At 40.2% G+C, this 27,003-nt stretch overlaps 1 protein-coding gene across 1 annotated transcript in view; it reads left to right on the top strand.

Annotated features, from left to right (window-relative positions):
- Positions 1-27,003, top strand: part of PRKAG2 (protein kinase AMP-activated non-catalytic subunit gamma 2) — a 215,840-nt gene that overhangs the window by 181,236 nt on the left and 7,601 nt on the right. Inside the window, exons 7-15 of the mRNA XM_005424346.2 lie at positions 3,591-3,615; positions 4,807-4,916; positions 17,773-17,854; positions 19,395-19,453; positions 20,890-20,935; positions 21,613-21,667; positions 23,500-23,626; positions 24,330-24,495; positions 24,904-24,941. Of these exons, the coding sequence (XP_005424403.1) occupies positions 3,591-3,615; positions 4,807-4,916; positions 17,773-17,854; positions 19,395-19,453; positions 20,890-20,935; positions 21,613-21,667; positions 23,500-23,626; positions 24,330-24,495; positions 24,904-24,941 (708 nt within the window). The remainder of the gene's footprint in view (positions 1-3,590; positions 3,616-4,806; positions 4,917-17,772; positions 17,855-19,394; positions 19,454-20,889; positions 20,936-21,612; positions 21,668-23,499; positions 23,627-24,329; positions 24,496-24,903; positions 24,942-27,003) is intronic.

The following is a 27,003-nucleotide window of genomic DNA, read 5'->3' as shown; positions in this document are numbered from 1 at the left end:
AGTAGTCAAGGTGAAAAGTAGAGCTGGGAGTGCTTAGCTCAGCTCCTGCTGCTCTAAGAGAATTCTTAAGCTTTTTAAGTTGCATGGTTTCCATACTAATTCTTATTAAAAAATCAGGCAGAATGGTGCAATTACTGTGTATATTTGTGGTTTCTGTCTTCCTGCAAGCTGTTCACCAGCCTAGGCAGTTAGCTGAGTGTATATTTTACATACTGCTCTCTGCTGTTTTTCCTTTTTAAAGAGCCTTTAAAATTTGGCCAATAATTTCATATGAAACTTTGAGAAGTCAGTTATACTAACAGTTGTTTAGGTTAGTAACAAGGTTTAGGTTCTTAAGTTTGAGTTCTTCAAATGATTGAGAGTTGCCAGAGGTCCCAACCCTCAATCTAACCATGAGGACAGGGTTTTGGAGAGCTGCTGTGGCATGGCTGTGGTGGAATTAACACTTTCAAGAAGGTGAGAGAACCCAGCCTCAGTGAAACTATTTCTTTCAAATGCTCCTGGAACCAACAAGTGAACTTGAAATATGACTGGATACCAGGAGCATAACACAGCCGAAACATTAAATACAGTAGGAGACGTCCTGAAGTTACATTGTTGAGATCAGGAAGCAGTTTAGGTCCAGGATCTTGTTGGGCCATCCCAGTAAGAACACAGCCTAGAAATGCAGCCTATGGCTTGCAATAGACACTTCTGAGGAACTTTAGGTTTTTATGTTGCAGTATTTGGAAGCTTTTCCATGAGTGTTGACATTATATTCCTAGTCTCCATCTGCGGGCACTTCTTTGTTTGTTTGTTTATTTTTCCTCTTTTTTTTCTACTTTTGAAGGACTTTAAATTCTGAGAGGAAATCACCCTGCAGGAAATCATCCTGCATTTCTTAGAGGAAATCACCCAGGCAAAGGCATGAGTGGAACTGAAGGATCTGTTCAGTAGATCTCTGAGGAAATGGCTTCAGCAATGCTGCAGAAGTTTCTGTGTCATTCATGAGTGTTCAGATGGTAGTTCTACCTTAGAGCTCTTGAATAGAGAATTATGCTTTGTACTGAGTCTCACTGCAATCTGAGTCAGTATTGATGAATAATTAATCTGTCCAAAAAAAAAAAAAAACACAGAGCTATGATGCTCTTGTAAATAACATCTACTGGCTGAAATAAAAGCCAAAAGCATGTCTCATTTTGTAGTGAAGGGTAGGAGAAAGGGAGAAAGTAAAAATCATTTTGGTGAATAAGACTGAGGAGCAGAGTGGCAAAAATACAAATAGATTGATTTTCCACTCTTTAAAGGGTCTCTTACAGTAGGAGCAAATAAAATGCCAATGCAGAGAATTTACCCTGTAAAAGCCTATATGACAAGGTGCTCAGCTTCAGGTGTTAAACTGTCTGACAGGGTTTATTTGTAACCTTTCAGGTGACTTCTCTTTCTTTTCTATTAAAAAATCACAAAAAACAGCGCTGGGAATTTGGATATTTTTGCCTTCACCTCGTGGAGAGCTGTGCACGTGGGCAATGTCTACTTGCAAAATAAGTTCCAGATGAATCTTCAGGAGGTCAGCTTGCATGAGTGTGCACCCCCACAGAAATACACATTCAGCTCCTTATTAGTGGATTCTTTTCCCTGATCCTGCTCTAGATTCAGGTGCCTCCTGCTGGGAATCTGCTCTGTGAGGCAGCTGATTTGCAGAGGATGAGCTGTGGAGAGCTGAGCTTTGGCTGGAGGCAGTTCTGTGCTCACATCTCCTGCATGCTGGGCAGATGATCTCAGGTGCAGATCAGAGATGATGTGCAGAGACTGAGGAGGTTGTAAGTCAGGCCAGCAGGGATCTGTCCATGTCCTTCCAAAGGAAACACTGCTTGGCAGGTGCTGCAGAGGCTTCAGAATGAATGGGCAGGGAAGATACATTTGGTAGCCCCCATCAAAATATATTTGGTGGCCATGGCATTTTTTTGTGGCCCTGGCAGGGTTTGTTGGCCCTAGAAGAGTTTGGTAGCCCCCAGGAGGGTCTGGTTGCATCCAGAAGGGTTTTGTTGCCCCTGGCAGAGTTTGGTGGCCCCCAAAAGGGTTTGGTGTCTCCCAGGATGTTAGAAGTGGCCCCCAGGAGGGTTTGGTGGCCCCCAAGAGGGTTTGGTGGCCCTGGCAGTGTTTGGTGTCCCCCAGGAGGTTAGAAGTGGCCCCACAAGGGTTTGGTGGCCCTGGAGAAGTTTGGTAGCAGCCAGGAGGTTTTGATGGCCCTGGCAGGGTTTGGCTTTTAAATCTTGCCAGGGCCACCAAACACTGCCAGGGCCACCAAACCCTCCTGGCAGTCAGCAAAACCTCCTGGGGGCCACCAAACCCTCCTTGAGGCTACCAAACCCTGTCAAGGCCCCCAAATCCTCCTGGAGGCCACCAAATAAGACTGGAACAAGAGACTAAGCAGGTAACAAAGTAGAAATATCCCCATGGAGATGAGGGTGTTCTAATTTGATCAGTTATATTTGCAGCAGTACTTGGATAAAACCCAAAGCAGTGGAAGGGGAGAGAAACTGTAAAGAGGATTATGCCCTGTGCAGGGTGTGGGTGCATCCCTGAAATGTGCTGAGCCTTAGGTTTGGGAAACCTTTTTCTCCATTGAACAGCTGTGTATGTACATAATATATACATAATGCACAGTATCTGTACAAAGAATTGGGCTGTGGCAGCTGCTGAGTATTCCCAGGTAGCTGAAGGTGTTAGGAGGTCTTAAATATCCTTTCCAACAGGCACTTGAAGTTAAATCAGTGTTGCTGATGTTTTGCATGTTCAGTTAGTAACTAATAAAGTGGTGCATTGTACTTACTTATGGTATAAGGATCTTTTGTAGAAATAAGCCTCAGTTCCAGCTGGACAATTTGATCCTTGTCCAGATCCTGCTAGAGTTTCCTAGCTATTTACAGGGGTGTTAACAGTGCTCACAGATGGCTATCTCATGCTTCTGAATATTTTTAATTGTAACTTTCCAGTTAAAATTAAAGGGAAGCTGTCACTTTGTGGTGTCTCCCCTGAGCTGGAAGACAGCACAAGGTGAGGTAACATTTAACCATTCCTTTGCACCTGGGTGGGGATTTTGAGGTCCAGTTGAAGCTGTGTTTGGAGGGTGGGAATGTGTGGTAAGTGAGAGGAGGGTTTATGGGCACACCTTCACTGTGCTGGTAGGAGTTCCTGGCTGTGGCTGCCATGAGCAGCCTCCCCTGATGGAATTGTTCTGGCTCACAGTTATTGTGCTTATCCTGATGCATTTAAAAATTGTTAGGGAGTTGGCAGGACTCTGTGGAGCCATGATGTGCTCTGAGAGGGTTCATTTTTTTCAGCTGGTTGTTTTGTGGTTTATAGAATCACTGAATCATTTAGGTTGGAAAAAACTTTTTAAGATCATTAAGTCCAAGTGTTAACACCATGTTCACCATCCCATGTCCCCAAGTGCCACATCCACACAATTTTTGAACATGTCCAAGGATGGTGATTCCACTGTTCTGGTGGAATTTGAGGTGTTCCTATGCTTGTTTCTGTCTGTATCTTAATTGTTTAGAAATCTTAGTATCTTTATCTTTATCTTTAGTATCTTAATTGTTTAGAAACTCGAGATTGAAGTAAATAAGGGTTCTTGGGACTGCACTTAGGATTGTAGAAGCAACCATAACTTTCTAAAGACCAGACTTATCGATTATTTATTTATTTATTTTAAGAGTAATGGGAGTAGGAAATTAATTACTTTCTCAGTGTGTAGAAACTGCTGGATCCTGGAGCAGCCACTTGTAGGGGAAATCCAGCTTTGCTTCTGTAAATTTGGACTAAAAAGGCTGTGCTGAGCCATTTGGTGGAAATGACAATTTATCCAGAGCAAGTTAACTGATTTTGAGCAAATCTAGCAAATCAGGATTTTGAGTTTTTAACTCCCTACTATGAAGCTCTTTAATGGTCAGTAGGTATTTAAAGGTTTTTTTTTTTAACTTGTTGTCTTTTTTATTGTGCTTTTCAAAAGTGTAATATGTGTCCAAGTTTCTGTGGAATTATTACAGGGCCTAAAGGGCAAATCTCTAATGGAGGAATTATCCTTGACCAAGTTCTAGGTACCTGCTGGAAAGAACAGAGAGCCAAACTGCCCAAAAAAAGGAAAAGGTTAATGTATCTTAGCAAATCTAGGGGTTGTATGCACATGCATCTGAACAAATGCAAAGGAAATTTAAGGTAATATGGATGGGATTGCATGTCCTTGCTACAGACATGCAGCACTAGAACCATTCCAGCCACGTGGATCCTGGTTTTATAAACAAAGTGTTGGAGCTGTGATGCTCTGTGTAGCCTGAAGAGAATGGAACTGATTACACAACTTGCCTGCTGCCTCTTTAGAAAATAGAAAATTGCTATGTGAAAAGTGAAACAGGTAGTGGTAAAGATTCAAGAATACTAATTTAGGAGCTTGAGTTAGTCAAGCCCAAGTTTCAAACTGTCTTCCTCTCTATATAATAGTGTTGAGATGCATGTCCTGCTAAGTTGCTGTTAGGGGAAAAAAATTATATTTTTTGAGAGTGTAACTTTTCAACATAGAGGTCCCTTCTCATCAAAGAAGAACAATGCATTTTGTTGTATTTAATCTGAAAGGAAAGATGAGTCTGAAATGCAAAGTGCAAACCTGTGACTGTCTGTCCAGATCTCAAGGTGTGAATTTGAGTTTCGCTTTAGGGTTGTCCTTCTGCACAATGGTGTTCAGTTGATTTGGCATGTTTTTTTTTTTAACTACTCTTTTTTTAAGGTTACTTAAATAAAACAACACAATGTTTTTACTTGCAGCACTTGAAGAATCGGAAAGTGACATTTATGTGCGATTCATGAGGTCACACAAGTGTTATGACATTGTTCCAACAAGCTCTAAGCTTGTTGTTTTCGACACTACGCTACAAGTGAGTATTCTCCTTTCAGTCTGCCTTTGCTTGCAGTTCATTTTTATTTTTTTAATGAGTGTTTCCTGAGTGTTAAATGAAATTTGATCTGTTGAAGAGAAGTACTGCCATCGTGCTGTGCTTTGACTGTACAAAATTATATTGTTTCAACTGTGTCTTTCATGTTGTGCTGGAGGAGGAGTTGGGGGAAGACATCCTAGCAGAACAGAAGGAGGGGATGTAACCTGGTTTGCAGTTAAAACCTTTATCTAAAACCAAAAATTTCAGATGAGCCCAAATCTATATTGGCTTCTTCATGGTTACCTGAATCTTCATAAAGGCATTTGGTGTAAGATCCTTGTGCAACAGCTAAGGAGTACCCAGGTGCTGTGAGGCTGTTCCTGCTATACTGATAAGACAGTTTAGGACTCAAATGGATGGCTTAATTATGCAAATTATTACATTCTCCAGAAAATTTTTGTTTTCAGCTTCTCATTTTGCATTTAATCAGTAAATCATCTGCTAGACTCTTGGCTCTGTCTGAAGAGTGTGTTTGCCAAAAGAAGGCATTAGCTGCCTGCTATAGAAACAGACTAATCTGTTCTGCAGTGTGGTAGAAAGCTGTGGCTTTCTTTGTTTCCTGGATTTTGCAATTGGTTTTTTGGGTTTTTTTTTGCTTGCTTTGGTTTCTTGCTGTTTCAGTGTGTTTTTCCTTGTAAAGATGCTCAAATTCTGACTTAACTAAGCCCATTTAGTAATTTTGGTCTGGAATGTACTATTCAGACCTCAGCTTTCCACAGTCAGAGGCAGCTATGTAGCAGATACTCAGTCCCAAAACATTCACAGAACCATCTTGTGTATCAGATAATTGTATATAGTGCTGGATTGAGGGCTGTGATCTGAAAGGTGGAAAATCGACATTGACTTTTTCACCATCTTAGAGAGGGGAAAGTTCTGCAGTGTTTCCTTTCTTCTGCCTGGAAGAGAGGATGACTGTCAGCTCTTGAGTAAAAAATTTAGACCTCTTTAACCTGAAAAAGTAGATTTAGGATGATGGGGTTCACTGGCACTCTTTCAGCTCTTCTCAAAGACTGTGTGGCTCCTTTTCATTCCAGAAGATATTTTTTCCCCACACTATGCTGGGAGTTGGTATCTGCAGTGGGCATGACCCACAACCTGCACTGTCAGTGCTCCCCTGGGTCACTGCTGCAGTTGGAGAGATGATTGTTCTTTATTCCATTTACCACTTAATCTTCTGCCCATTGGGGCAGGCCACTGATTCCTTTTGGAGTCTGCAGATCTCTTGATTAAAGACATCATGCCAGGTACCAGTTTTCATTGCTGGAGCTGTGCTGAGAAAATGCTGTTAATGTCAAGAAGTGAGAGTTTCCTCTCCAGGGGGTGAGCCAGTGTGAGGTAACCCCTGGGGAAACTGTCAGTGAGTGAGCCCTGGGAGTTTTCACCATAAAGGAGAACAGGTAACTTAATGGTGATGGGAAACCTCCCACCAGCACTTCACCGAAATCCCTGTCTTATTTGGCATCCCTGATGATTGTCATGGATTACAGCTAGAGGAGAACAAAGTCTGATCATGGAGTCTCATCCTCAGTCTGCTTCTCCACGTGTTTGAGAGCAGTGGTGGTGGAAGGGAAGTCTGGAGTTGTTCGTTCAGACTCTAGTATACAATAAATATGGACCAAATCTTGAGTTTGTATTGCTGGTGAGGAGCTTTTTTCCCCCTCTAAACTGCATTTTTTGGACTTTGCATTATTACATTTAATCCACTTGCATTACTTTTAATTTATAAAGTTATAAACTTTATAAATTAAAGTTTACTTTTAATACTTTACAGTATTAAATTAATACTGTAAAGCAGGAGTCCTCTTCCAACATGGGCACTATCTTCCAACTTAGCAGGTTTTGCAGAACTATTTAAGAAAACACTAAAAAGGGAGATCTGAATGCTTCCCAAGCCTACACTGTTAGGAGATCTTTTAAATACTTCTGTTCAGTATTTCTGTTTAGTTCTTTACCTGGCACCCTGTGTTCGTGTGCCACTATCAGTGTTTTCAAAGCACATTATGGTCATTCAGTTTGATTGGTGTGGCTGGTGCACAAACATGTATGGAATTTGAAAATAGAACAGCATTTTTTTATTTGTCTAAGATGGCAGAATAAGTACATGGTGGAGAATTAATTCAATAAGAGTAGTCAAATAAAATTTCTAAACTGTTCCTTGCATTTTAATTTTTAATTACTTATTAAAAATTACTTATTGTCCAGTACCTCAGGACTTAGTAACAGTTTGTACTTTGAAAACACAGCTCTGAAACATTCAGTGTCCATGAATCCTCTCAAATGAATATTTGTCTTTCCTGGCTCGGTTTCTTTCCTACCCACATCAGCGTTTCACCTAACATAAAAACAAACACAAAACACCCACCAAAAAAAAAAAAAAACTTGATGCCTTGAAAAAGTTCTCCAGTGATTTGAATTCAGGTTTTTATTAATATTAGAATTAAAACGCACAATTTAGGAGCTCACTTCTTGCCTCCCTTCATACAAGTTAGTAATCATCAGTGGAGGAAGAAAAAACATGGATCTGGGTTGTGTTCTCATGGCATCCTTTGAAAGATTCCAGATTTTTGGATTTTTGTTTGGGAACAGTGTCCCATCTCCCTCTGCTGGTCAGCAATCACAGCACACATCACATGTTCCCACCCTGGAAAATGATTCCTGAGATACTTTGGAAAGTATTCTAAACCTGTTGTTAGTTGTGGGAAAATTGGAGATGTTACCCTTATATAACAGGGCACCAGTCATACCAATGAAGCAACGCTGATTCATAAAAGTAAATATTTAGTCTCAGTGTCTGTGAGGGAATTAGTGTGAAGTTTCAAAGGGAATCTTGTTTTAGCCCTAAGAGAGGGGATGGTGAGGTGCCCTTACACTGGAAATAGAAGGAAAGCTTTAATAGCAGAAATAGCAGCAAATGAAGAGCAGGAAAGGGCTGAGAGCCTCTTCAGCCCTGTTGTGTGTCAGTCAGAAGGTGTGGGGAGCTTGGTTCCAGCAGCTCCCAGGGCTGGCTCAGCTCTGTGTGCTGCAGTGTGCAGAGCACAGGGTGCTGGGTGTCCTCTGTCACCTGCACGTGGCTGTCACAGCTGGGCTGTGGCTCCTGCACCTCCATGGCAATGCTGCAAGGCCCTGACAACAGAGGAGTGATGAAGAGAACTCCATTGATATCAGAAGGCTAATTAATTACTTTATTATACTATATTATTGCTATTATAATATACTATATTATATTATTCTATACATCTAAAACTGAATCTGTTAAGTACTTAACTCTGTGCACAACTGTACTGAATTTTGTGACTGTCACCTGACAGTCCTGACACACACACTCCTGGCCCTGATAGGCCAAGGAAACAAAATGCCATGACTTTGGGTAAACAATCTCTATATTGCATTCTATTTTTGCACAAACACAGGCACAGCAAATGATACTGTGTTTTCATTTCTGAAAGAAATTGTGTTTTCTTTCCATTCCAAAAAAGAATTGTGTTTTCTTTCTTTGGTGTTCAGAGAATGTGAAACCCAGAAATATTCTTGAGAAGAATTGTGCCTTGCTTTTCTCTGTGAAGAGGAATTTGGCTACACACCTCTGCTGGCTATCACTGAATAAATGCAGTGTGCTGAGCCCTGCTCTGTTCACCTGCCTGAGGCCAGCTAGCACAGCTCAGCTGGCCTCAGTGAGGTTTCACCTGGAGCTTCCCCAAACCAGGATCTGCTCTGCCTGCCTGGAGAGGTGCCTGGCCCATCTGAGCCCTGGAAGTGGCAGATGTTGCCTGGGAAAATGCTTGCTGGCACAGTTTTCTTGATTTAGGCTGACAGTGGACTGTTCTTTCACCTTTTCAGTTTATTAATACTTATTTGCTCCTCATAAATATTTATGGAATAATATTGAGCTTCGTGGCTGTGCCTTTCCCTGCCTGTGACCCACGAGTGCTCCTTGTTTGTGACAAGCTGCTGCCTTTGGCTTTTCCCAGGGAAGATACTGTCTTTGCTTGGCACACATGAAAGCAACTTCATCAAGTCTGATCTGACCAGGAAGGGAGTCAGGAGACAATTAGATGTTATGAGCTTTCCTGTGAAGTCTGGAAATTTGACTCTGTGGATGATGGGGGAATTGGGCAAGTTGCAACAGTGTACAGCTCAGAGTGGATAGACTTTCTCATCTTTTACACGTCTCCTGAGATGTAAACAGGAGGATAAACCCTTCACAGCCCCTAGGAGGGGTTAGGGAGGTTGCCCTTGAAGGGCTGCTCTAAGATTGTTATTTTTCATTCTAATTATGCTAAATATAAATGGTTCTGGATTGTTTTTATGATAAACTTCAGGAAATCACTGGGCTGAATTCAGATTTATTGGTCACCAGCTTGTGTCTTCAGCACAGCATGTGAGCCCTGTCATTTGGTGTGTAGATGATCTGGGGGGATACTCAGGGCTGCCTTTCCTCTCTTTTTGTTGGTTTTGACCTGTGTCAGGTACATACAGTGACACAGCAATCTGATCTTTTCCTTTGATGGTAAACAAAACAATCCCTGTATTAACTAAAAGATGAATGAAATATAACACTTTGTTGACATTGTGTCTGCCAGGTTACTTTGTCTAACATCAGCTAATGTGATTTCAGTTTTTCCTTGTTGCTGCATGCATCTGGTTTTTTTGGAGGCCAATACATTCCCTCCCCACCCCATCCTGAACTGTATTAGCATTTTTTAAGGAAATGCCTCTTACCTAGCTTATAGCAATCTCTGAAGCTTAACTCCAAAAGCTTTCTTAAGGCCAGATTTTTGTCTGACCTTGAAAGAAATGTATTAATTTGTTGTGGCTTTGCCCAGACTACACAAAGATGAGAAGGATTAGCTTGTTTTCTAGCACAGAGCAATTAACCCTTGCAGAGGGGTGTAGAAGGTGAGTGTTGGATGGGGATTCCCTGCTTTGTATCAAGCAGCAATCTGCAGTCCCAGGAATGATCTGCTAGCAAATGTAGTGGCTGTGTCTTGTGGAGTTTGCATAAGCTCTCTTTGGCTCAAAAGCTCTATCTAATCTTCGACTAAATTATGTTCTTACCTGTTACAAGTAAATTTGGCATTTAATAATAAAACATACGTAGCTTTTGCTCGCCATGACCTTGAAACTGTTTCTAAAGCATTTGTCCAGCACTTCTTCATAAACTAATAAAAATCATGTTTATGTGGAAACAGTCATCAGAATAAGCTTTCAGAATCCTAAAGACTCTTTCCTTTGATTTCCTTCTGTATGCAGAAGAGATCTTTGCGTGACTCGGTTAAATTATTTAACCTGTCTGTTTAATGAAATTACCTAAGTTGCTAATGGACCAGATGTTGTTATCACCAGTGCAGGCTTTTGTCAGAACCTGTCACTCTAGTAAGGAGCTCTAATGATTTTCTACCACATAACGAAAAAAATATATTTTAAACAATCTTCTGGAAACTTCTTAGTGATTTGACAAGCTGGCAGTAAGAATACCTTGTAACTTCTACAGAGCATGCAATGGATTCAACGCTAGAAGAATGGAAGAGGATTTATATTTCTCTTCCTTGGGCTGACTCTATTCAGTAAATGGATTTATTATTCTGATTCTCTCCAGGCCATTCTTGACTGGGGTGTTGCCTCTCTCCACAGTAATGAGATAAATCAGGCTTCCAGGAATAATGCTCCAGTATGGTTTGCTCCCAGAGCCACACAGCCAACTCTGGCTCTGCTGTCACCCAGCTCTACAAAGGGACTGCCTGTCTGTTCCTTAGCTGGCCTTGAGGTTTCTCCCTGATGAAGCTGCTGCTGTCTGCATTTCTGAGCAGTGTGAATACCCCTCCTTGCTTACCCTGCCCACAGAACTGTAAGAGAATCATCTAATTTAGCTTCTAACCAGCATGTGGGCTGAGGCAGTGGAGCAGCCACATAAAAGCTTCCTTCATTGAGATCAGGCTGGAATCAGTAGCATAATATGGGAAGACTTGTGTTTTTTCAGAGCTTCTCCTATTGCTGGTATACAAGCATAGGAGTTTAATTCCTGCAGCTCTCAAAATCAATAGGAAGTGCTTCTTTGTGGGAATGATGGTGTCACTTACAGAAGTTTCTATACAGGGTGTAGGTGAGGTGTTTGTGTTTGGTATCATTCTTCCTGCCTTCTCTGCCCCATCACCACTTTTTGGGTAAGATCTTAATCTGTGAAGGAATTTCTGTGCCCTTCCCCATGCAGCTGATCCCACTGGCTCTACCTGCCACATTTACCTGATATTCCCTCTTTGGCCCATTGTGGTGTGAAATCTGGCAGCAGAAAGCTCCAGTTTGGACACACTGACACAGAGCATCAGTGCAGGACTTGGTTTGGTGCCTTTGGCTGGACTGGGACCTTTCCATGGGCATGTGGTGCAGGGAGGAATTCTGCACGTGGATATGGCACCTGCTCCCAGGGGAGAAATCTAGAATATGTGCTTAGTTTAAACCTGAGGATAACACTCTACCTTTTACTTCTGGGGTTTGGCTTGGCCCTGAAGGGTATTAAACCATCACATCTTAAATTTACTCATCTATGGTGATAAGAAATGCATGATCTACCCAGGAGTGCTCCCTTTCCATCACCTGCAGAAGATAAATGAATTTTGATCAGGTTTCGTACAAGGTTTCCAAAATTCAACCTGAGCTAGAGGACCTGATTGTGAATGTTTATTGGTTGGGGTTTTTCAGATGTTGAAGCAAGTGTAGCTGCCCAGTTAATAACAGGTTTGTCCAGTGTTTCTCCAATCTACTTGGCAGGGTAAAGGAGGAAATTCTACTTGATATGGTCCAGGAGTGCTCGTCCCTTGATGAAAGTCTTTATTGTCCTTAAGTAGCCTCTTTGTTTGACACCATAGTCCTGTGAGGAGGAAATGCTCCTAACAAATTCATAGACCAAAGAAAAAATAATTGGAAAATGAATTTGAATGCAGCAGTCACAATGCTGAGATGGTTGGTTGTGTTTTTCATACTGGTTTAGTCTCCCCAGGCAAATCAGTTTGTAAAAACACTGAATTATATAAATGCCCCAGAAGAGAGATTTTTAACTTTTCAAAGTAACTCCTTTACAGGACTGTAGTTCTCTGTGACTTGGAAAGATGTCTGGATTGGGCATCACAACTTTATTTGAAGGGGGGAAAAAAAGGAATTGCAAGTTAAATATGCTTCCCAATGTGAATTGCTTCAAAGTGAAAGTGCATGATGGAATTGGAGAATATTTAGCTTGTACTGCTGTTGTATTATCAGGATGGTAATTGTGGGATCTGGGGATGATTGCAGGCGTATTCCAACTTAGCTCATATGAAAAAGTCCTTTAAAGGTGATGCCAACAGCAAGGAAGAAGGAGGCTGTCCAAAGAGCTCTGTGGCAAAGTTGTATTTTCAATTTAGTAATATGTTCATAACGTGTTCCCAAAGAATATTTCATGGGCTTTGTTCACGTGGCAGCCTCGTGCAGAGGAAGCACTGCCTGAAATCCTGGTGATGTGAGGGAGCAGCTGGGGAGATGTGTTACACACCTGTCTTAAGGAGCAGGACCATCAGCTTTACCTGCAGAAGTTTTTTCTTTTTCCTCTCTTGGAGACTTGCTAAGATTTGGGCAGCCTGAGAGCTTGCCATGCTACTTAAAGAAGCACAGTCCTGTTTATGTTTGGCTAGAAACTGTTGCCTCATTCTGGAGTCTTGGCTCATACACACTCTTGAACCAAGGGAATAAAGTGTGGGTTGCTCAGGTTTTATGCTGTGCAAAGGTTGCAGCAGAGCCCTGATGATTTTCCTGTTACAACAGAGACCTGTGTGTCTTCCTGCCTGGTAAGAAGTATTGAAATGAGAGTGTTTGGCCTCTTAAGAAGGAATTCTCAGAGTAACTTTTTCTTCCACCTTCACGTTCTTAACAGTGAGAACAAAGTCTGTGTCTGAACTGACTTTGCCACATTGCTCATGTTGTGGAGATAGAGATAATGCTGTTTTACTTTGAAATTATAAAACTTTTCCCCCTTTGCAAGGAGAAGCCTCTCCATGCTTTGGTACTTAAAATGTGAGTGTGTTGGTGTAGAAATCCAGCCTTCTCCTTTAGTTCTTCAGCTACTCTTACCAAGTCTGCTAAGACTGGATGCCTTCCTCTTGTAAATTCCTTTCAACTATATGTCAAACTTTGTACTTTGTTGTGCTAGGAGGGGTGGTTGTTTCTCAGGGGCTGCCTGAAAGATTTGGGTTTGATACTCTGGTCTGCATGTGTATTTTTGGAGGTATTTGTCCTCTCTAGTTTTGTACTCCTTACAAATAGTTGGGAATAAAAATAAGCTGGGAATTTGTCAAGTTACCCAGTGAAAATGATGAATGTTCTACATCACTTAGAGCATCCATCCATCAGGAATCAGAGATGATAAAAATGTCAGGGATCAGCTGGGTCTGGTACTGCTTTTATGGGAGCTTTGTGCCAGAGATTGCAAGAGGGAGCTTCTTCCTTTCTGTTGTGATCTGATAAAATAGACATTTCCTGGGGTTACTTAGGGGCTTTCCAGGCAAGTGGCTGGTGCTGGCTTATCCAGTGAAACACAGAAACATTTATCATCCTGCCTTTTGATGGCAGCCACTCCACAGAAGTTCTGGCAGGTCTTTGAATGCTGTCCATGCTACTGAACAATGATTTGCATCATCCTCTGGCTTGGTGCTGGCATATCTGAAGGTGTTCCATAGCTTTGTTTCTTACTTCTGCCACCTTTGAGCCTTTTCAGTGAATTTTGTCACAAGGCAGTGGTGCTGAGTTGTGTTTTTCAGCTCAGTAGGATTCTCTGCTCAGCTCTGACCCTTTAGCACCAGGAACTGTGACAGCTCTTTTCTCACAACCATTTGTCAAGGACAGGAATCTTGTTGCAAGGCAAATGAAGTCAAATATTTCGACAGCAGCAGTCACTCTCCTTGCCTTATGGGGCAGTCCTGGAAGACAAGTCTGAAGCCACTGGTTACTTATGGACATAGTTACAGTTTCCACAACACGGTCTTAGGTAAAACAAACGTGAGTGTTGTACAACAACTGAATTTTTGGAAACGAGCTCATCCTCAGTTTTCCTTTCAGATGGGCTCTTTCATTCCCAGATGTTTACTGGGGAGAGCATTTCTGCAAGGGCTTGTAAAATCCCTGGTATCTGGGAAGGAGGAGTGTCCCTTGCAGTGTTTCCCAGCAGTGAGGAAAAATTTATTCTGCAGTCTGGTGCAATCTTCTAGCCCTGTTCCTGGTTTCACTGCCCAGTAATCCAGCTATTTTAGGAGCTCACTGACTGTAAGGGACAAGGTTTTCCAAACATTCTACCTGGTAAACAGGACTATTATGTCTGGGTCTCTTGCTTTCTTGGTAATGACTGTTGTATTGGAAGAGGCTTTGTCCTCCTTCAGGCTTGCAGTGGAAATGTTTGAATGGTGTGCAGGAACAGTGACCTCCAGAGGCTGTGTCTAACCTAAATTAGTTCTTTTATTCAGCATATCCACAGTGTAATGAGTTCCTGTAGTAGGAAAAGCTTGTTCCTCTTGTGCTCAGTGTAGTGGAACAGCAGCTATTGTTGAGGTGATCTGTGATATATCTAGGATTTAATTGCTGTGTTTTTGCTGAAATGTGATTCTTCTACTTAAAGGGCAGATTCTTGGAGAAGACAGTCACATAAAGTAGGATTGCTCTTCTAATTGTAATGTCTAGACATCTTAGTGGGGGGGAGATGGCATCTGTGGGATGCAGCTTAATCCCTGTGGAGGGCTGGTGTGTCCTGCCCCAGCTGACTGTGAAGTCAGGGTGAATGTGCAAGGTCAGGGTAAATGTCAGAACAACCACTAAATTTGGGAGGATAAATCCCATTTTTAGTGTCTCATTTTGTGTGTGTTAGGACATGGTTAATGAGAACAAAAGTGCTTTGTTTAAAGAGTGTTTGCACATGGTGTTGAACAGCAACAACCCATGGGCTCAGGCTGCTGAACAATGGGTTTGTGAAGGTCAGGCCAGTCCAGCACTGTGGGCTCGAGAATCAACAACGCTGTTGGAGGTCCAGAGATGGGACATGGTGGAGATCTTCAAAGGCTGCTAACTATGTATCATCAGAAAGCAAGGTCCTTGTGGGTATTTTCTGCATGAACATCACTGAAACATCTAAAAGTGCTGGACAGAAGCCCAGCTCCACAGCCCTGTGCTTGGCTGGCCACCAAGCAGTACTTTGGGCAGCTGAAATTGGTCAACCACAGAAACTGCAGGATGAGTATCTGTTTGCACTAGCAAGCAGTTTTAGCAAATAAGAATGAAGATGGTTTTTGCTTTGTAATTACCTTACTTAAATAAGAGACAAGAGACAAGGCATTAAGAACTTGATGGCATTATTACATTATTTAAAAGGTGACCTTGTAACACTTCCTACAATACAGCTGAAGGCAACAACAGCAGTGTCACTTGAGCTGTGGTCTAGGAGGACAGCCCAGGGAGTTGAGTTTAAGTATTTCTTTACTAAATTTCAGTGATTTATTACATCAAATGTTTAATATTCTAGTGCTTAAGCGAAAATCTTTGTCTTTTATGAAGGATTTAATTCTGAGCTGTCTTAGTAGCTGTATCTGTTCAGCAGATTTTATCTGTTCAGATTTTCCAAAACGTGTCTTTTAAAGCTAGACAAGATTGGGCACCTAACTGAAGATGCTTGTGATTCTTGGAGGCAAATAACTTGCAAGTAAATCAAACAGCCGGGTCAGGGCAGGAACTTATGCTTTGAAGAATCCTTTCTTTTCCTTCTGGATTGTCTACAAGCTCAGCATCTTGAGTAGTGTATCTTTGGAACTCTTCTCTCTTGAACTGTCTTTTCTGAATCTGAAATATCAACCTTGCTGTCTCACCCATCTGAGCCTGGTGCTGGCTGGTGTTCTTTGCTGTTACTGTGTCTGGGAAAGAAGTAGTAGCAGGAATTTGGAGATTGCCTGAAGTGCTGTAGTTGGTTTTCCACACATTTTCTGCCAGAGGCATGCTTCTCTTCCAGGTTATCAATTACAGGGTTTGTGAACTTGCTGGAGGAGTTGTGTTGCATGATTGCTATCTGGGAGAAAGCTATTTCTCCCTGGCCTCAACAGGTTAGCTGTTCCCTTCTGGCTCTGATCCAGCCTTGAACATCTTTTTCTCTTGTGAAAGACTGAGGACATGAGCTGACAGTGACTGACCTTGTGTGATGGCTCAGGATATTTCAGGCAGTGTGAGGTCCTTTCCCATTTTTATGATGAAGAATTGTTAGAACTTTTGCCCCAAGGTGGAGCTGGTCTGTGTGAGCTCACATCTGTCTTGTATCTCCTCCCCAAATAGCTCCCTGCTTTTGCTGCATTAACTCAAAGTGTGGTGCTGTTGTGTGGGAACAGTTCATGTGTCTTGCCAGGAGGGTTTCTTTGTGGTTTCAATCTTCCTCACGAGTTAGGATGCTCCTGTGGTGGATTTGGTAATATTTGTTTAGGCTGACTCCTCCTTGTTTCAGCAGGGTGGCTGAACACCTCTGGCACCTTTCTGTTTAACCATTTTCTAGATAAATCCTGTGGATTTAGTCTTACTTGTGGCCCTGGGGTTTTGTTGTTGTTTTTCCCCATGTGGCTTCTTCAGTTTCAGTGCAGTTATGGGATGATGGCTGATGGTTATTCCTGTTCATTGGTGAGATGGGATCTCCAAAGTCAGGAGGCAGCTTTGAGATCTGCCATCTGCTGATGTCTGGAGGGTGGATTTGCTTCTCATGCTCAGGGAGGAAGCAGTCAGGCTGCATAGATGTAGCAAGAAATACAGATCACTGCCTACATCCTTCCTTGCCACTGCTTTATTGGATGCTGATTCCATGACTGTGAAGCCCTTTTATTCCTGTTAATCTGATGTAGAGAGGATCCCCTTGGCACCTGATTTAAAGTAGACCTTTCAGATACTGATGTGAAATCATGATCTGTTCAGATTGCAGTCATCCAGCAATTGCAATTCTGTGTTGTTTGGACCAAGGACAAATTTCATGGATACAGAAATGAAGATTGGTTTTGTGCCAGGTCAGGATTTGGGCAAAACCATCACTTCTCTATTGTGTTTTCCATAGGAAGACTGTTTGGGGGTGTGGGCAGGACAGGAAGGATGTCATACTCCAGCACATCACCAGATCAGGATTTTGGGATGTATCAGTGCCTGAGTCCTTCATTTTCAGGGAACCAGAATTCACAGGGAAGTGTTTCTTTCCAGAATGACACCATGACCTTGTAACCTCTGGTTCTGGGGAGGATTCATTCATTAAAAAATTGAAGTACTTGGTTGATTTCTTTAGCAGCAAAACAGTCGAAGTAATTCTTTTAACTTTCAGTCATATTTAGAATAATCAAACTCTTTTAAATTTGTCTAAATCAGGTGTCTAAAAGCTGTAGGGGGCATGGCACTGCTGTTGCTTCAATCTCGTATTTTTAACAACTTGCTATAGTAACCATTGACTAGAACATAGCACAGTCTCCATGTGTTAAATTGAAGGCCCTCTCTAGTTTATGGATGTATCAGAAGCTTTAATTTAGAATATTCACACAATAAAAGAAAAACAGATCTAGTTTTGCTAAGCTTTTTCTAGCTTTTTAACCATTTTAAAAGGTAAAGGTTGAAGGGTTTTTGTTTGGCGTTGTGGTTTCTCTTCTGTTTTGAATGCCAGCTACCTGTTATAGTGCTTTTGGGTTTTTTCCTGGTGAAAGGGGAAACCTTCTTCTGTTGGTATGCTAAATCAAGGCAAAAATTTGAAATTTATTTTGGTTTTGGGGTTTTTTTTCAGGTAAAGAAAGCCTTTTTTGCCTTGGTGGCAAACGGTGTGAGAGCAGCTCCACTGTGGGAGAGTAAAAAACAGAGTTTTGTAGGTAAGTAATTCTGACATTTTTCAGGATTACTTGAATTTCCAAGGTGCTTTATTGTTCCAGAAGGTGATCTGAGCCTGGCCATCACATAACATCCTAGAGAAATATTGGCAAAGAGAGTTTCTTTTCCCTCCTTGTGAGGAGTGAAGTGGTGCCAGCTTTCACAGCATTGCTGTACCTTGAGAAAATCATGATACTTCTTTTAGGTCCCAACCTTCTAAAATTCAGTCTCTAATTTTTGCACTTCACTATGTATTTAAGAATAAACACAATGGTCACAGAAAGGAAAATTTGAAAAGAGGAACTATAAAGAGAATAATTTAATATCCCAGTATCCTGATATAAGTGCAGTAGGAGGGTGTCTCTGCTCAGTGAGTGCAGTGAGCATCTCTAAAACCAGAACTGGAGCTACAGAGATGTCTCATCTCTGTTGGGTGAAAAACATTAGATCTGTGTACTGCTTTTTAAAAATCATGTCATTAATTACACAATAATTATTAATTACACAACCGCAACAATAATCTTCCAAAACTAGATCTCTTTTAGTTAGAAAATGGGTCACAGTGGCAGTGACAAATATGTATTTCTTGTGACCTGGAACATTGAGGATTCCTGGAAATGAATGGTAGATACTTAATAAAGCATTTGTTAAAATACTTTAAATTCAAGTGGGGAGGAGCAGTCTTGCAATACACCATAGGAGTGCTGTGTTTTTTTATTTTCATTTGATTTAATTTCATGTTCTGTCTGTAACTAAGCTCTACTGATTTAAAGTTGACCTCCAGATTAATTTTTCCCTTCCCCATTTCTTAGTTTCTTCAGTTTAGATGTAAGAGTAGTAAACAGTGGAGCAATTGCATCTTCTCAAATCTAGAACTTGAAAGCTCAAAAAAGATTAATATTTTCAGGTAACTAAACTAATCATCAATATTATATTACATAGCTTGGTGTTGGTGCTTAAAATATATATATCTATACAATGGATGTGGTATTTTTTTCTTTTGAAAAGTCACATTTCCATACAGGCATTAAAGATTACCATGGAAATGATTGAATGAAGTTCTGTAATAAGTAGTAGTCAAGAAAAATGTATTATACTGTTTCTTCATTTGAGTCTAGGAGTCTGCCTGACTTGGCAAGTACATAATGAGAATGTGTCTTATTCAAAAAGAAAATGAAAGACAAGAATAGTTCTCCAGCTTGGAAAGATGTTCTGAACCCCCTCTTTTCTTTCCATGCTCTTGGGGGTGGATATGGTCTGAATTCGAGGGGTTTTTTGAGTCAGATTGAAATTGAGGAGAAGCACATGGGTTATAATATTGAATATTACTTCAAATGTGGTTTTATTCTGAAGCACTGTGTCAGTGTGAAAGTGAATAGACATGGTTTTGAAATCCCACTGTTAAATAGTCCAATACCAGTAGTATTTTATATGCATTTAACATATTATATATTGTGAATATAAATTGAGAAAATAGCTGAAAGTTCTAGATGTTAAGTATATATATCTAAAGACCTTTTTTTAATGTGTCACTTGTTACAGGAATGTTAACAATTACAGATTTCATTAACATACTGCATAGATACTATAAATCTCCTATGGTAAGTATGATGTTAAGCTATAATTTGATCATTTGATATACAGTACAAAGACTGATACACCAAACTGAAAGGTTTATGATGATTATCATTATCATTTAAGTCTTTGCATGGTAACTTACAGAGGCTTGGATGCTGTAAAAAATTACTGTTCTTGGAGTGATGGTATAGAATAAACAAGTTAAACTAGTTAAATATATGCAAATATTTTACTTACATGGCTGAATTGCACAATCAGTTGAGATCTGTTGACTTCAATTAACTGTAATTTGAAATTCCCATTGGCAGTCAGTTGATGAAATTCTCTAGCTTGCATGTTTATACAAACATTTACATCCCTTTCTTGCTCCTGTCAAATCACAATTCCCCCCCACCAATTAAAACATATGTACTGTGTTTTACTAGCTAAAAAATCAAGAACAGTTGGATGGAGCAGACAGCTGATGTATTTGGCTTCTCAAAGCTCATGTTACTTTTTAAAATTAATAGTGAAATTCTCATCAGATGCCAGTAGTGTGGTGCACTGTCCTTTCTTCATGTTAAAGAATTCTATTTTTCTCCCTGGGGATTGACCAGGAGTGGGGAGAGGAACAAATGAAAAGTGCTTGCACACTGGTAACTTCTTTAAAATTGTTTCTGTGTTGTAATGACCCTCTGCATCAATATTACTGATTTTTCCATGAGATTTTCCTAATGAGTTCTCACTCATTTACATTGTCTGAGGTCCTGTTCGTAGCTTCTGCTTAAACTGGCAGCAGGAAATAAAAGCTGAGGAGGAACAATATCTGACTTAAGTGACTGATGCAGCTTTCTGTAAGAAAAAGAAATAAATTAATGTTACATCAGGGAATTCTCTAGTTTTAGTAGGTGAAATTATGCAGAAAATATCATTCTTAAAGCATTTTAATCACTCTTCCTGAAAGCATCAGGGCATACAGTATGAAGCACATTGCTGCTCATGTGCTAGATACTGTCCACCACTGAGTGATGAGGAACATCCAGGTAGTTTCTCCCTAAAAGAAATGCTCTTACTTGTTAATGATCAGGTAACTTTAGTCTGATGGCATTAAGAAGTCAGGTGATCAGTGTAAGCTTTTTACTGGTGTGGGTGTGTGAGGAATCCCCCAAGGGTTTACCCTGGGTGGTTGTTTGAAGATGGTAAAAATGACTGAGGTGATGTCTCTGAGTCCAGAAAATACCTGGACTTCAGACCTGGACCAGTAAAAGGCTTTCCTGACCTGAAATGACAAATCCAGAATTATACTCTGCATTAGGGGCAGGTTTATACCCTTTTTCCTTGTTTCAAGAAGTGTTGTGTTGGACTGTTCTTACTCTGTTAGATTTTCAGCAGTGAAATAAAATTATTCAGATGTTTACAATGTTAATGATAGATTTAAAACGAAATTACTTCAAGTTGAACTTCCATCTACTCATTGTAGGTTCAGATTTATGAATTGGAGGAGCACAAGATAGAAACCTGGAGGGGTAAGAATATTTACTACTTGGTTGATAATTTACTAGGTTCTGATGTTTTTCAGTATAGTGGATTTTGAATTCATAATAGACTTCTCTCCATATATTTTTTAATGAGAACAGAAATAGTAAAAGCTTTATTGGCTCCTATTCCTTATTTTTCTACCTGGAACAGCTATGGACTGGTGGTCTGGACTGTGTAACACTTTGCCCCTCGTTCATGGCTCTTTAAGAAAGGAAAGAAGCCAGTGGAGTGAGGCACACGTGGAGTGGGAATGAACAGAACTGTGCCTGAGTGAGCTGCACCCTGCAGCAGAAATTCATGCAAAATTCTGGGTGTGCCCAGAGGTGCTGAATGCAGGGAGGCAGCTCCATGTACCAAGCAGTGTGTGTCCCATGGAGTGATCCATGGAGGTATCTGTGTGCAACACACACTCACAGAACCAGCAGGAGTAAAGGATTATTTGTTGTAATTGCAGTGACCTCTGCTGGTATCAAGCTTACCCCTGCTTTTAAATTTGATGTCTTTTTAATGTCAATATAGAGCACTGTGCATAAATGGTAGAATAACTAACTGTAAATTGCTGTCTGCCACTTAATTTTGTATGAATGAATTCATGAGATGCTTTCATAAAAAAGCTGATGTTTTCGTTTGAAGTGGTAACAGTCTATTAATTTTCTAACCACAGAGCTTTATTTACAAGAGACTTTTAAACCTTTAGTGAACATCTCCCCAGATGCAAGGTAGGATTTCACTGTTCACTCTGCTTAACTTGAAATACACTAACTCTGTCTCAACTCTGAATTTAAGGCCTCTTTATATGTAAGAAGAAACAATTTGTTTCGTAAACTACAGTACAATAAAGAAAGATTGTCTTTTAATATAATCAAGAAGGGGTGAGAGCTTTTTTTTATTGTGAGTGAGGACTTTTGATTATCCTAAGAAGGGAATTTTAAATTGAATTTTTGTGGTTTATCAGCATAACTGTTCTGGTAAATGAGCTAGACATGGGTCAAAATTAGAATGCAAACCAGCCAATAGGATGACCCTTCAGGTCATCTTTATTTCATGAAAATCAAAACACTTAGAGCCCTTCAGCTGTCTTGTTCTCAGCAGTCACAGAAACTTAAAGTCCTTTTTAAGAGAAGTAACTTTCCTTAACTGAAGGAAATACAGTATCTCTGTGGTTTGTTCTGCTCTAGTGTAAGGCTCTGTTTCTTGCAATATAAATGACTGTCCTTTTCTTCTTGATGGAAGTTGAAAGAAATAGTTTTTGAACTGTCATTATGCCTTATTTACTAAATAACTTGAGAGGGAGATTTAGTTGATCTCTTAAATCTTGAGCACTACTGAATTGCTGAACTGGAGGGTGAAATTCTGGGTTTTGCTTTCAGTTTGTGGACCAGGATTGTTTGTGCCCTGGTGAAGGGAGCTCCAGTGATTACATTGGAGTAATGATATGCAGTATCCTCAGTGGAATTACCATTTAGTTATGAATAAGTAATTTAATTCAGTCATGAGGGATATATTTTGAATGGTGGCAGGTTGCAAATAATATTGTTAAGACAACAAAATGGCCATAATTGTTTTCAGTCAGAGTGCAGCACAAGCAGCTTTGCCATAAAGAAGATGCAGTAAAACTTTTATAAAAGGTTCCAGCAAGTCAGCTTCAGAGCTGATCCAGAGATGGGCTTGGGTTGTCAGACTGCAGCACTTGGGAATTGTTAAACACTCACTCAGGAGTGGGGTCTGCAGCAGTGGGAGAATCCTGGCTCTGTGTACATTAAATTCCATCCCTGTGTTGGACTCAGAACACACAGCTTGTCTATGGGAAGGAGCCTGCTTCAACAAGTAGGTGTTTATCAGAGCTTTACAAACTTTTTTACTTGCTAATGTATTGCAGTTGTTGGTCAGCTGCTTTATCATGGTCTTAATACACCAAGGGAAAAAATAAAAGTGTCACTTGCAAGAAGAGCAGACTTGCACAGGTTGGAGTGTTGCTCAACCCTAGTCTGCAGTGCATGGGAATGTTTTAGTTCTCCTAAGGATATTTTTTTGCCAATCTCCAGTGGTAATTCAGTGAAATTATTAGGTAATTGTTTGGGGTTATTCGCATATATGCATGTAGCCATAAAAATGCCCTTTGTAGAAAATGTTACAGAAATTTGGGATTGGGATTCATTAGGTGCAGGAACTCCATTTTTCACAGTTTGTCTATTAACAGACCCATTCTGAGTGCAGGGATACTGCCAGCACAGCACTTGCTGGAAAAACAATTTACACTTGTGAAGAAATTCTTTTTTCTATACTTTATACCACAAAATGAACTTTCCATGACATTTTCTTAATGGATTTAGATTTCCATGAGCATATATAGTTGTTCATGTGTTGCAAGGCAAAAAGCTGCAAAAGTTAATTTGAAATCCCTCAACTTCTGTTTTTTATAGCATAAAGATAATGCAAATAATTACCACATAGACTTCATGTGGGTTTATAAATGTGTGCATATGTATCATTTGGCTTTACTTGCTGTTTGCTAGAATTCATTAAAAAAACAAAATGTTTTTCTCCTCAGCCTTTTTGATGCTGTATATTCGTTGATCAAAAACAAAATCCACAGATTGCCAGTTATAGATCCAGTCAGTGGAAATGCACTTTATATACTTACCCATAAAAGAATCCTCAAGTTCCTCCAGCTTTTTGTAAGTATTTAAAGCTATGCTGTATTAACTGATTTGTTCCCCACAGTAGACATCTGATATAATTAAGTAATTAAAGCCTTAGTGCAGAAATTTCATAATGAATTTCCAAATTCATTGTGTCTTTGTGTATCTTTTATTGGTAACAGGGAAATTAAAGCTTGATATAAGGCCTATACTTTACCTTTACTTTGTTTTACTCCTTTAAAGAAACCTGAACACCAAGGACTTGTCTGTTGGTGTAATTTGCTGTTGTTTCTGGAACATCTCCTCAGGTTCAGGAGTTTGTTTACATGAAAAGAAAATGAATTGTCTCCCAGAGATGAGATTGTCATTACTCTGTAGTAATGTTAGTCACAGCAATGAACAGGGGGCCAAACAAAGCAACAAGAGTTCAAAATAAATATTCACATTAATGTTTTCTATCTTCTCTCTGCAGTTTTAGTGGGAATGACATAGCTTAGGATCTCCAGCTTTAGTGATGTGTTAGTACAACAAAAATGGAGCAGAAGTCCTAGTTCTATTGTCTTAATTTAGAGCTTTGAACAGTTATTTAATTTCTTAATTTCTGCTTTGAACAGAAACCCCTTGGGTTGTTTGGGTTTTGTATTAATCTGGTATCAGGAAACTGCAGTGACCTGTAACCATCACTTGGAGTCTGCAGGTGGATGGGTGAATGTAAATCCATTCCTTCTGACTCCCCTAGATGTCAGAGATGCCAAAGCCTGCCTTTATGAAGAAGAATCTGGATGAACTTGGAATAGGAACTTATCACAACATTGCCTTCATACATCCAGACACTCCTATCATTAAAGCCTTGAATATATTTGTAGAGCGAAGGATATCGGCGTTGCCTGTGGTGGATGAGTCAGGTGGGTGCAAAAGTGGGGAGGGAAATGCTGCTGAGCTCTGGACTGGTGCTGGGAAGAAGGGGAAAACACAAGAAAAAGTAAAAAAAAAAATTAAAAGGCAATTTAAATAATTAAATATAATTTAATTATTAAATATTAAGTGTTTAATTTAAAATTAAAATCATTTAAAAGGGGAAGAAATATAAAGAAATACTTATGCAAAGTGAAGGTTGATGGGCTTGGAAGAATTTTATTTTTTGATAGGTTGTTTGGTTTTTGGGGGTATTTGAGTCTTTCCTTCTTGGCGTGTCATTTCTTTCTTGTAATTCTAACAGATGAAAGCAGGAAGCAAGAAAACTGATAAAGTGTTTTAAGCACTTTAACTTTCGTTTTTCTTTTTGTTAACTTTCGTTTTTCTTTTCTTTTTAGGAAAAGTTGTAGATATTTATTCCAAATTTGATGTAATAGTAAGTATATCTCTTAAATTCTATCAAATATTTTATATGTAGTAAGCATATTTGCAAGTTTGTAGTATATGTAATATATGTAGTAAGTTTGTAGTATGTCTGTAATACATGTAGTAAGCAAGTTTGCAAATTAATTTGTTAATATGACAGTTTTCTTTTGTTCCTTTGGCTGTAATTAACAAACTGAATGAAAGAGATCCAATTCAACCTGCACATAATGTTTTTTATTACTATTTTTGTTTAAGTATCCTTAGTAGTGCTATTGCACACAGGCTTTTATTGCTCCCAAATGTTACCCAAAATAAGATCTGGCCCAGAGGGGGGGATCAAAGGGATGGGCTCATTGCTCCTGGGGCTTCCTGAGGAGCAGAAATGGAGAATGAGGTGCTGAGCTCTTCTCCATGGGATCCAGTGTCAGGACATGAGGGAATGGTCCAGAGCCACCCTGCAGGGGTTCAGATGGGGCTTTAGGAAGCATTTCTTTGCCAGGAGGTGGCTGAACACTGAGCAGCCTTCCCAGAGAGGTGGGCAGTGCCCCAAGGCTGTCAGTGCTCAAGGGGCACTTGGGCAGTGCCCTGAATGAAATGTTTTTTCAGCTTTTGTCCCTCCCTGCAGTGTCAGGCACTTGGACCAGGTGATCACTGCAGGTCCCTCACAGCTGAACTGTTCTGTTCTTGTTGGTTTCTATTTTTGAGTGAGGATTTCCTTTTTCCAGCTGCTGCCACTCCAGTCTGTTCTCAGAGAGAATGCAGATTTCTCTGTGCAGTCTGAGTACTCTGTACAGCTTGACCTCCTCAGTGATGTAAAAACTACTTGGCCCATTCTTTTGTGTCTCTGACTTGAGTCTTGCATCTGTGTTCCTCCTTCTGCTTTAGATCTAATCCAGGATTTCCCTCCAGATTCCAGTTGCATACTCAGATTCATGCCACGATTTACCGGCCTCTAAGAGCAAGGGTGTAGCCATGATATTTCTGAAAAATGCTTTCCTTAGGATTTTTTCTCCTGAGAAGCTGAGAGGGCTCAGGAACAAAATGTAAACAATGATTATCTGCTGCTGTGGAATGCAACAGGTGCATCTGTGATTGGTCTCATGTGGTTGTTTCTAATTAGTGGCCAATCACAGTCAGCTGGCTCGGACTCTCTGTCCAAGCCACAAGCCTTTGTTATTCATTCTTGCTTTTTCTATTCTTAGCTAGCCTTCTAATGCAATCCTTTCTTCTATTCTTTTAGTATGGTTTTAATATAATAGATATCATAAAATAATAAATCAAACCTTCTGAAACATGGAGTCAGATCCTCATCTCTTCCCGCAGCCTCAGACCCCTGCAAACACGGTCACACAAGGGCTTTTCCATTCTCATGGCTTTCAGAAACTTGAAATATATATTTTTTTTTTATCCCTGTCCCCTCCCAGCTGTGTGCACCTGCTTTCCAATGGCGGCATCTGACAACTACATTATTTTCTAGAGGTTTCACTGCCCAGGTTGCCACCAACCAGCTGCACTAATGAGGAATCCAGATGTTTGAAACACTGCCTAGAAGGCATTCAGTAAAATGGAGGACAGTCCCAAGTAGAAATACTTTAAGCTTATAAACATCTCTGGCTGCAAATATTGTTCTTAATACTGAAAATTCTGTGATGTCACTGTTCCTGCCTGTCATTTCTGGGCATTTGTCTTTATTATTTAGGATTCTCTATTGTGTAAGATCCTGTTCTGCATAAATGCTTGTCAGGGAATGGGCAGTAGCTGTAGAGAGAATAACCTGATGTGTCAAAGACAATGAAATTTCCCAGTTGGTGGATTCAGTGTTTCAGTTTATTTTGTAACTGTGTTAGATTTTGAGGCAGGACATGTTTCCTTCATTTCCCATTCTTCTTCAGAAAAACACCAAAAGGAAGAGGGCTCCTTATGTTTTTCACTTCTTTTCTCATTTTAAGTGATGAGGCAGCAAATTGGGTTTTTAGAGATGTTGGATCATTTATCTGGGGGAAAAAAATATGTATTGGGAATTGGATAAACAGTCCACACCACAGAGATACAATTTGTAGGATATAACTGTT

The sequence above is a fragment of the Geospiza fortis genome, unplaced genomic scaffold (assembly GCF_000277835.1).
Source record: "Geospiza fortis unplaced genomic scaffold, GeoFor_1.0 scaffold182, whole genome shotgun sequence".
NCBI classification, from domain to species: Eukaryota; Metazoa; Chordata; class Aves; order Passeriformes; family Thraupidae; genus Geospiza; species Geospiza fortis.
The sequence above is the reverse complement of the archived record's forward strand: the minus strand, read 5'-3'. Positions and strand labels throughout refer to the sequence as shown.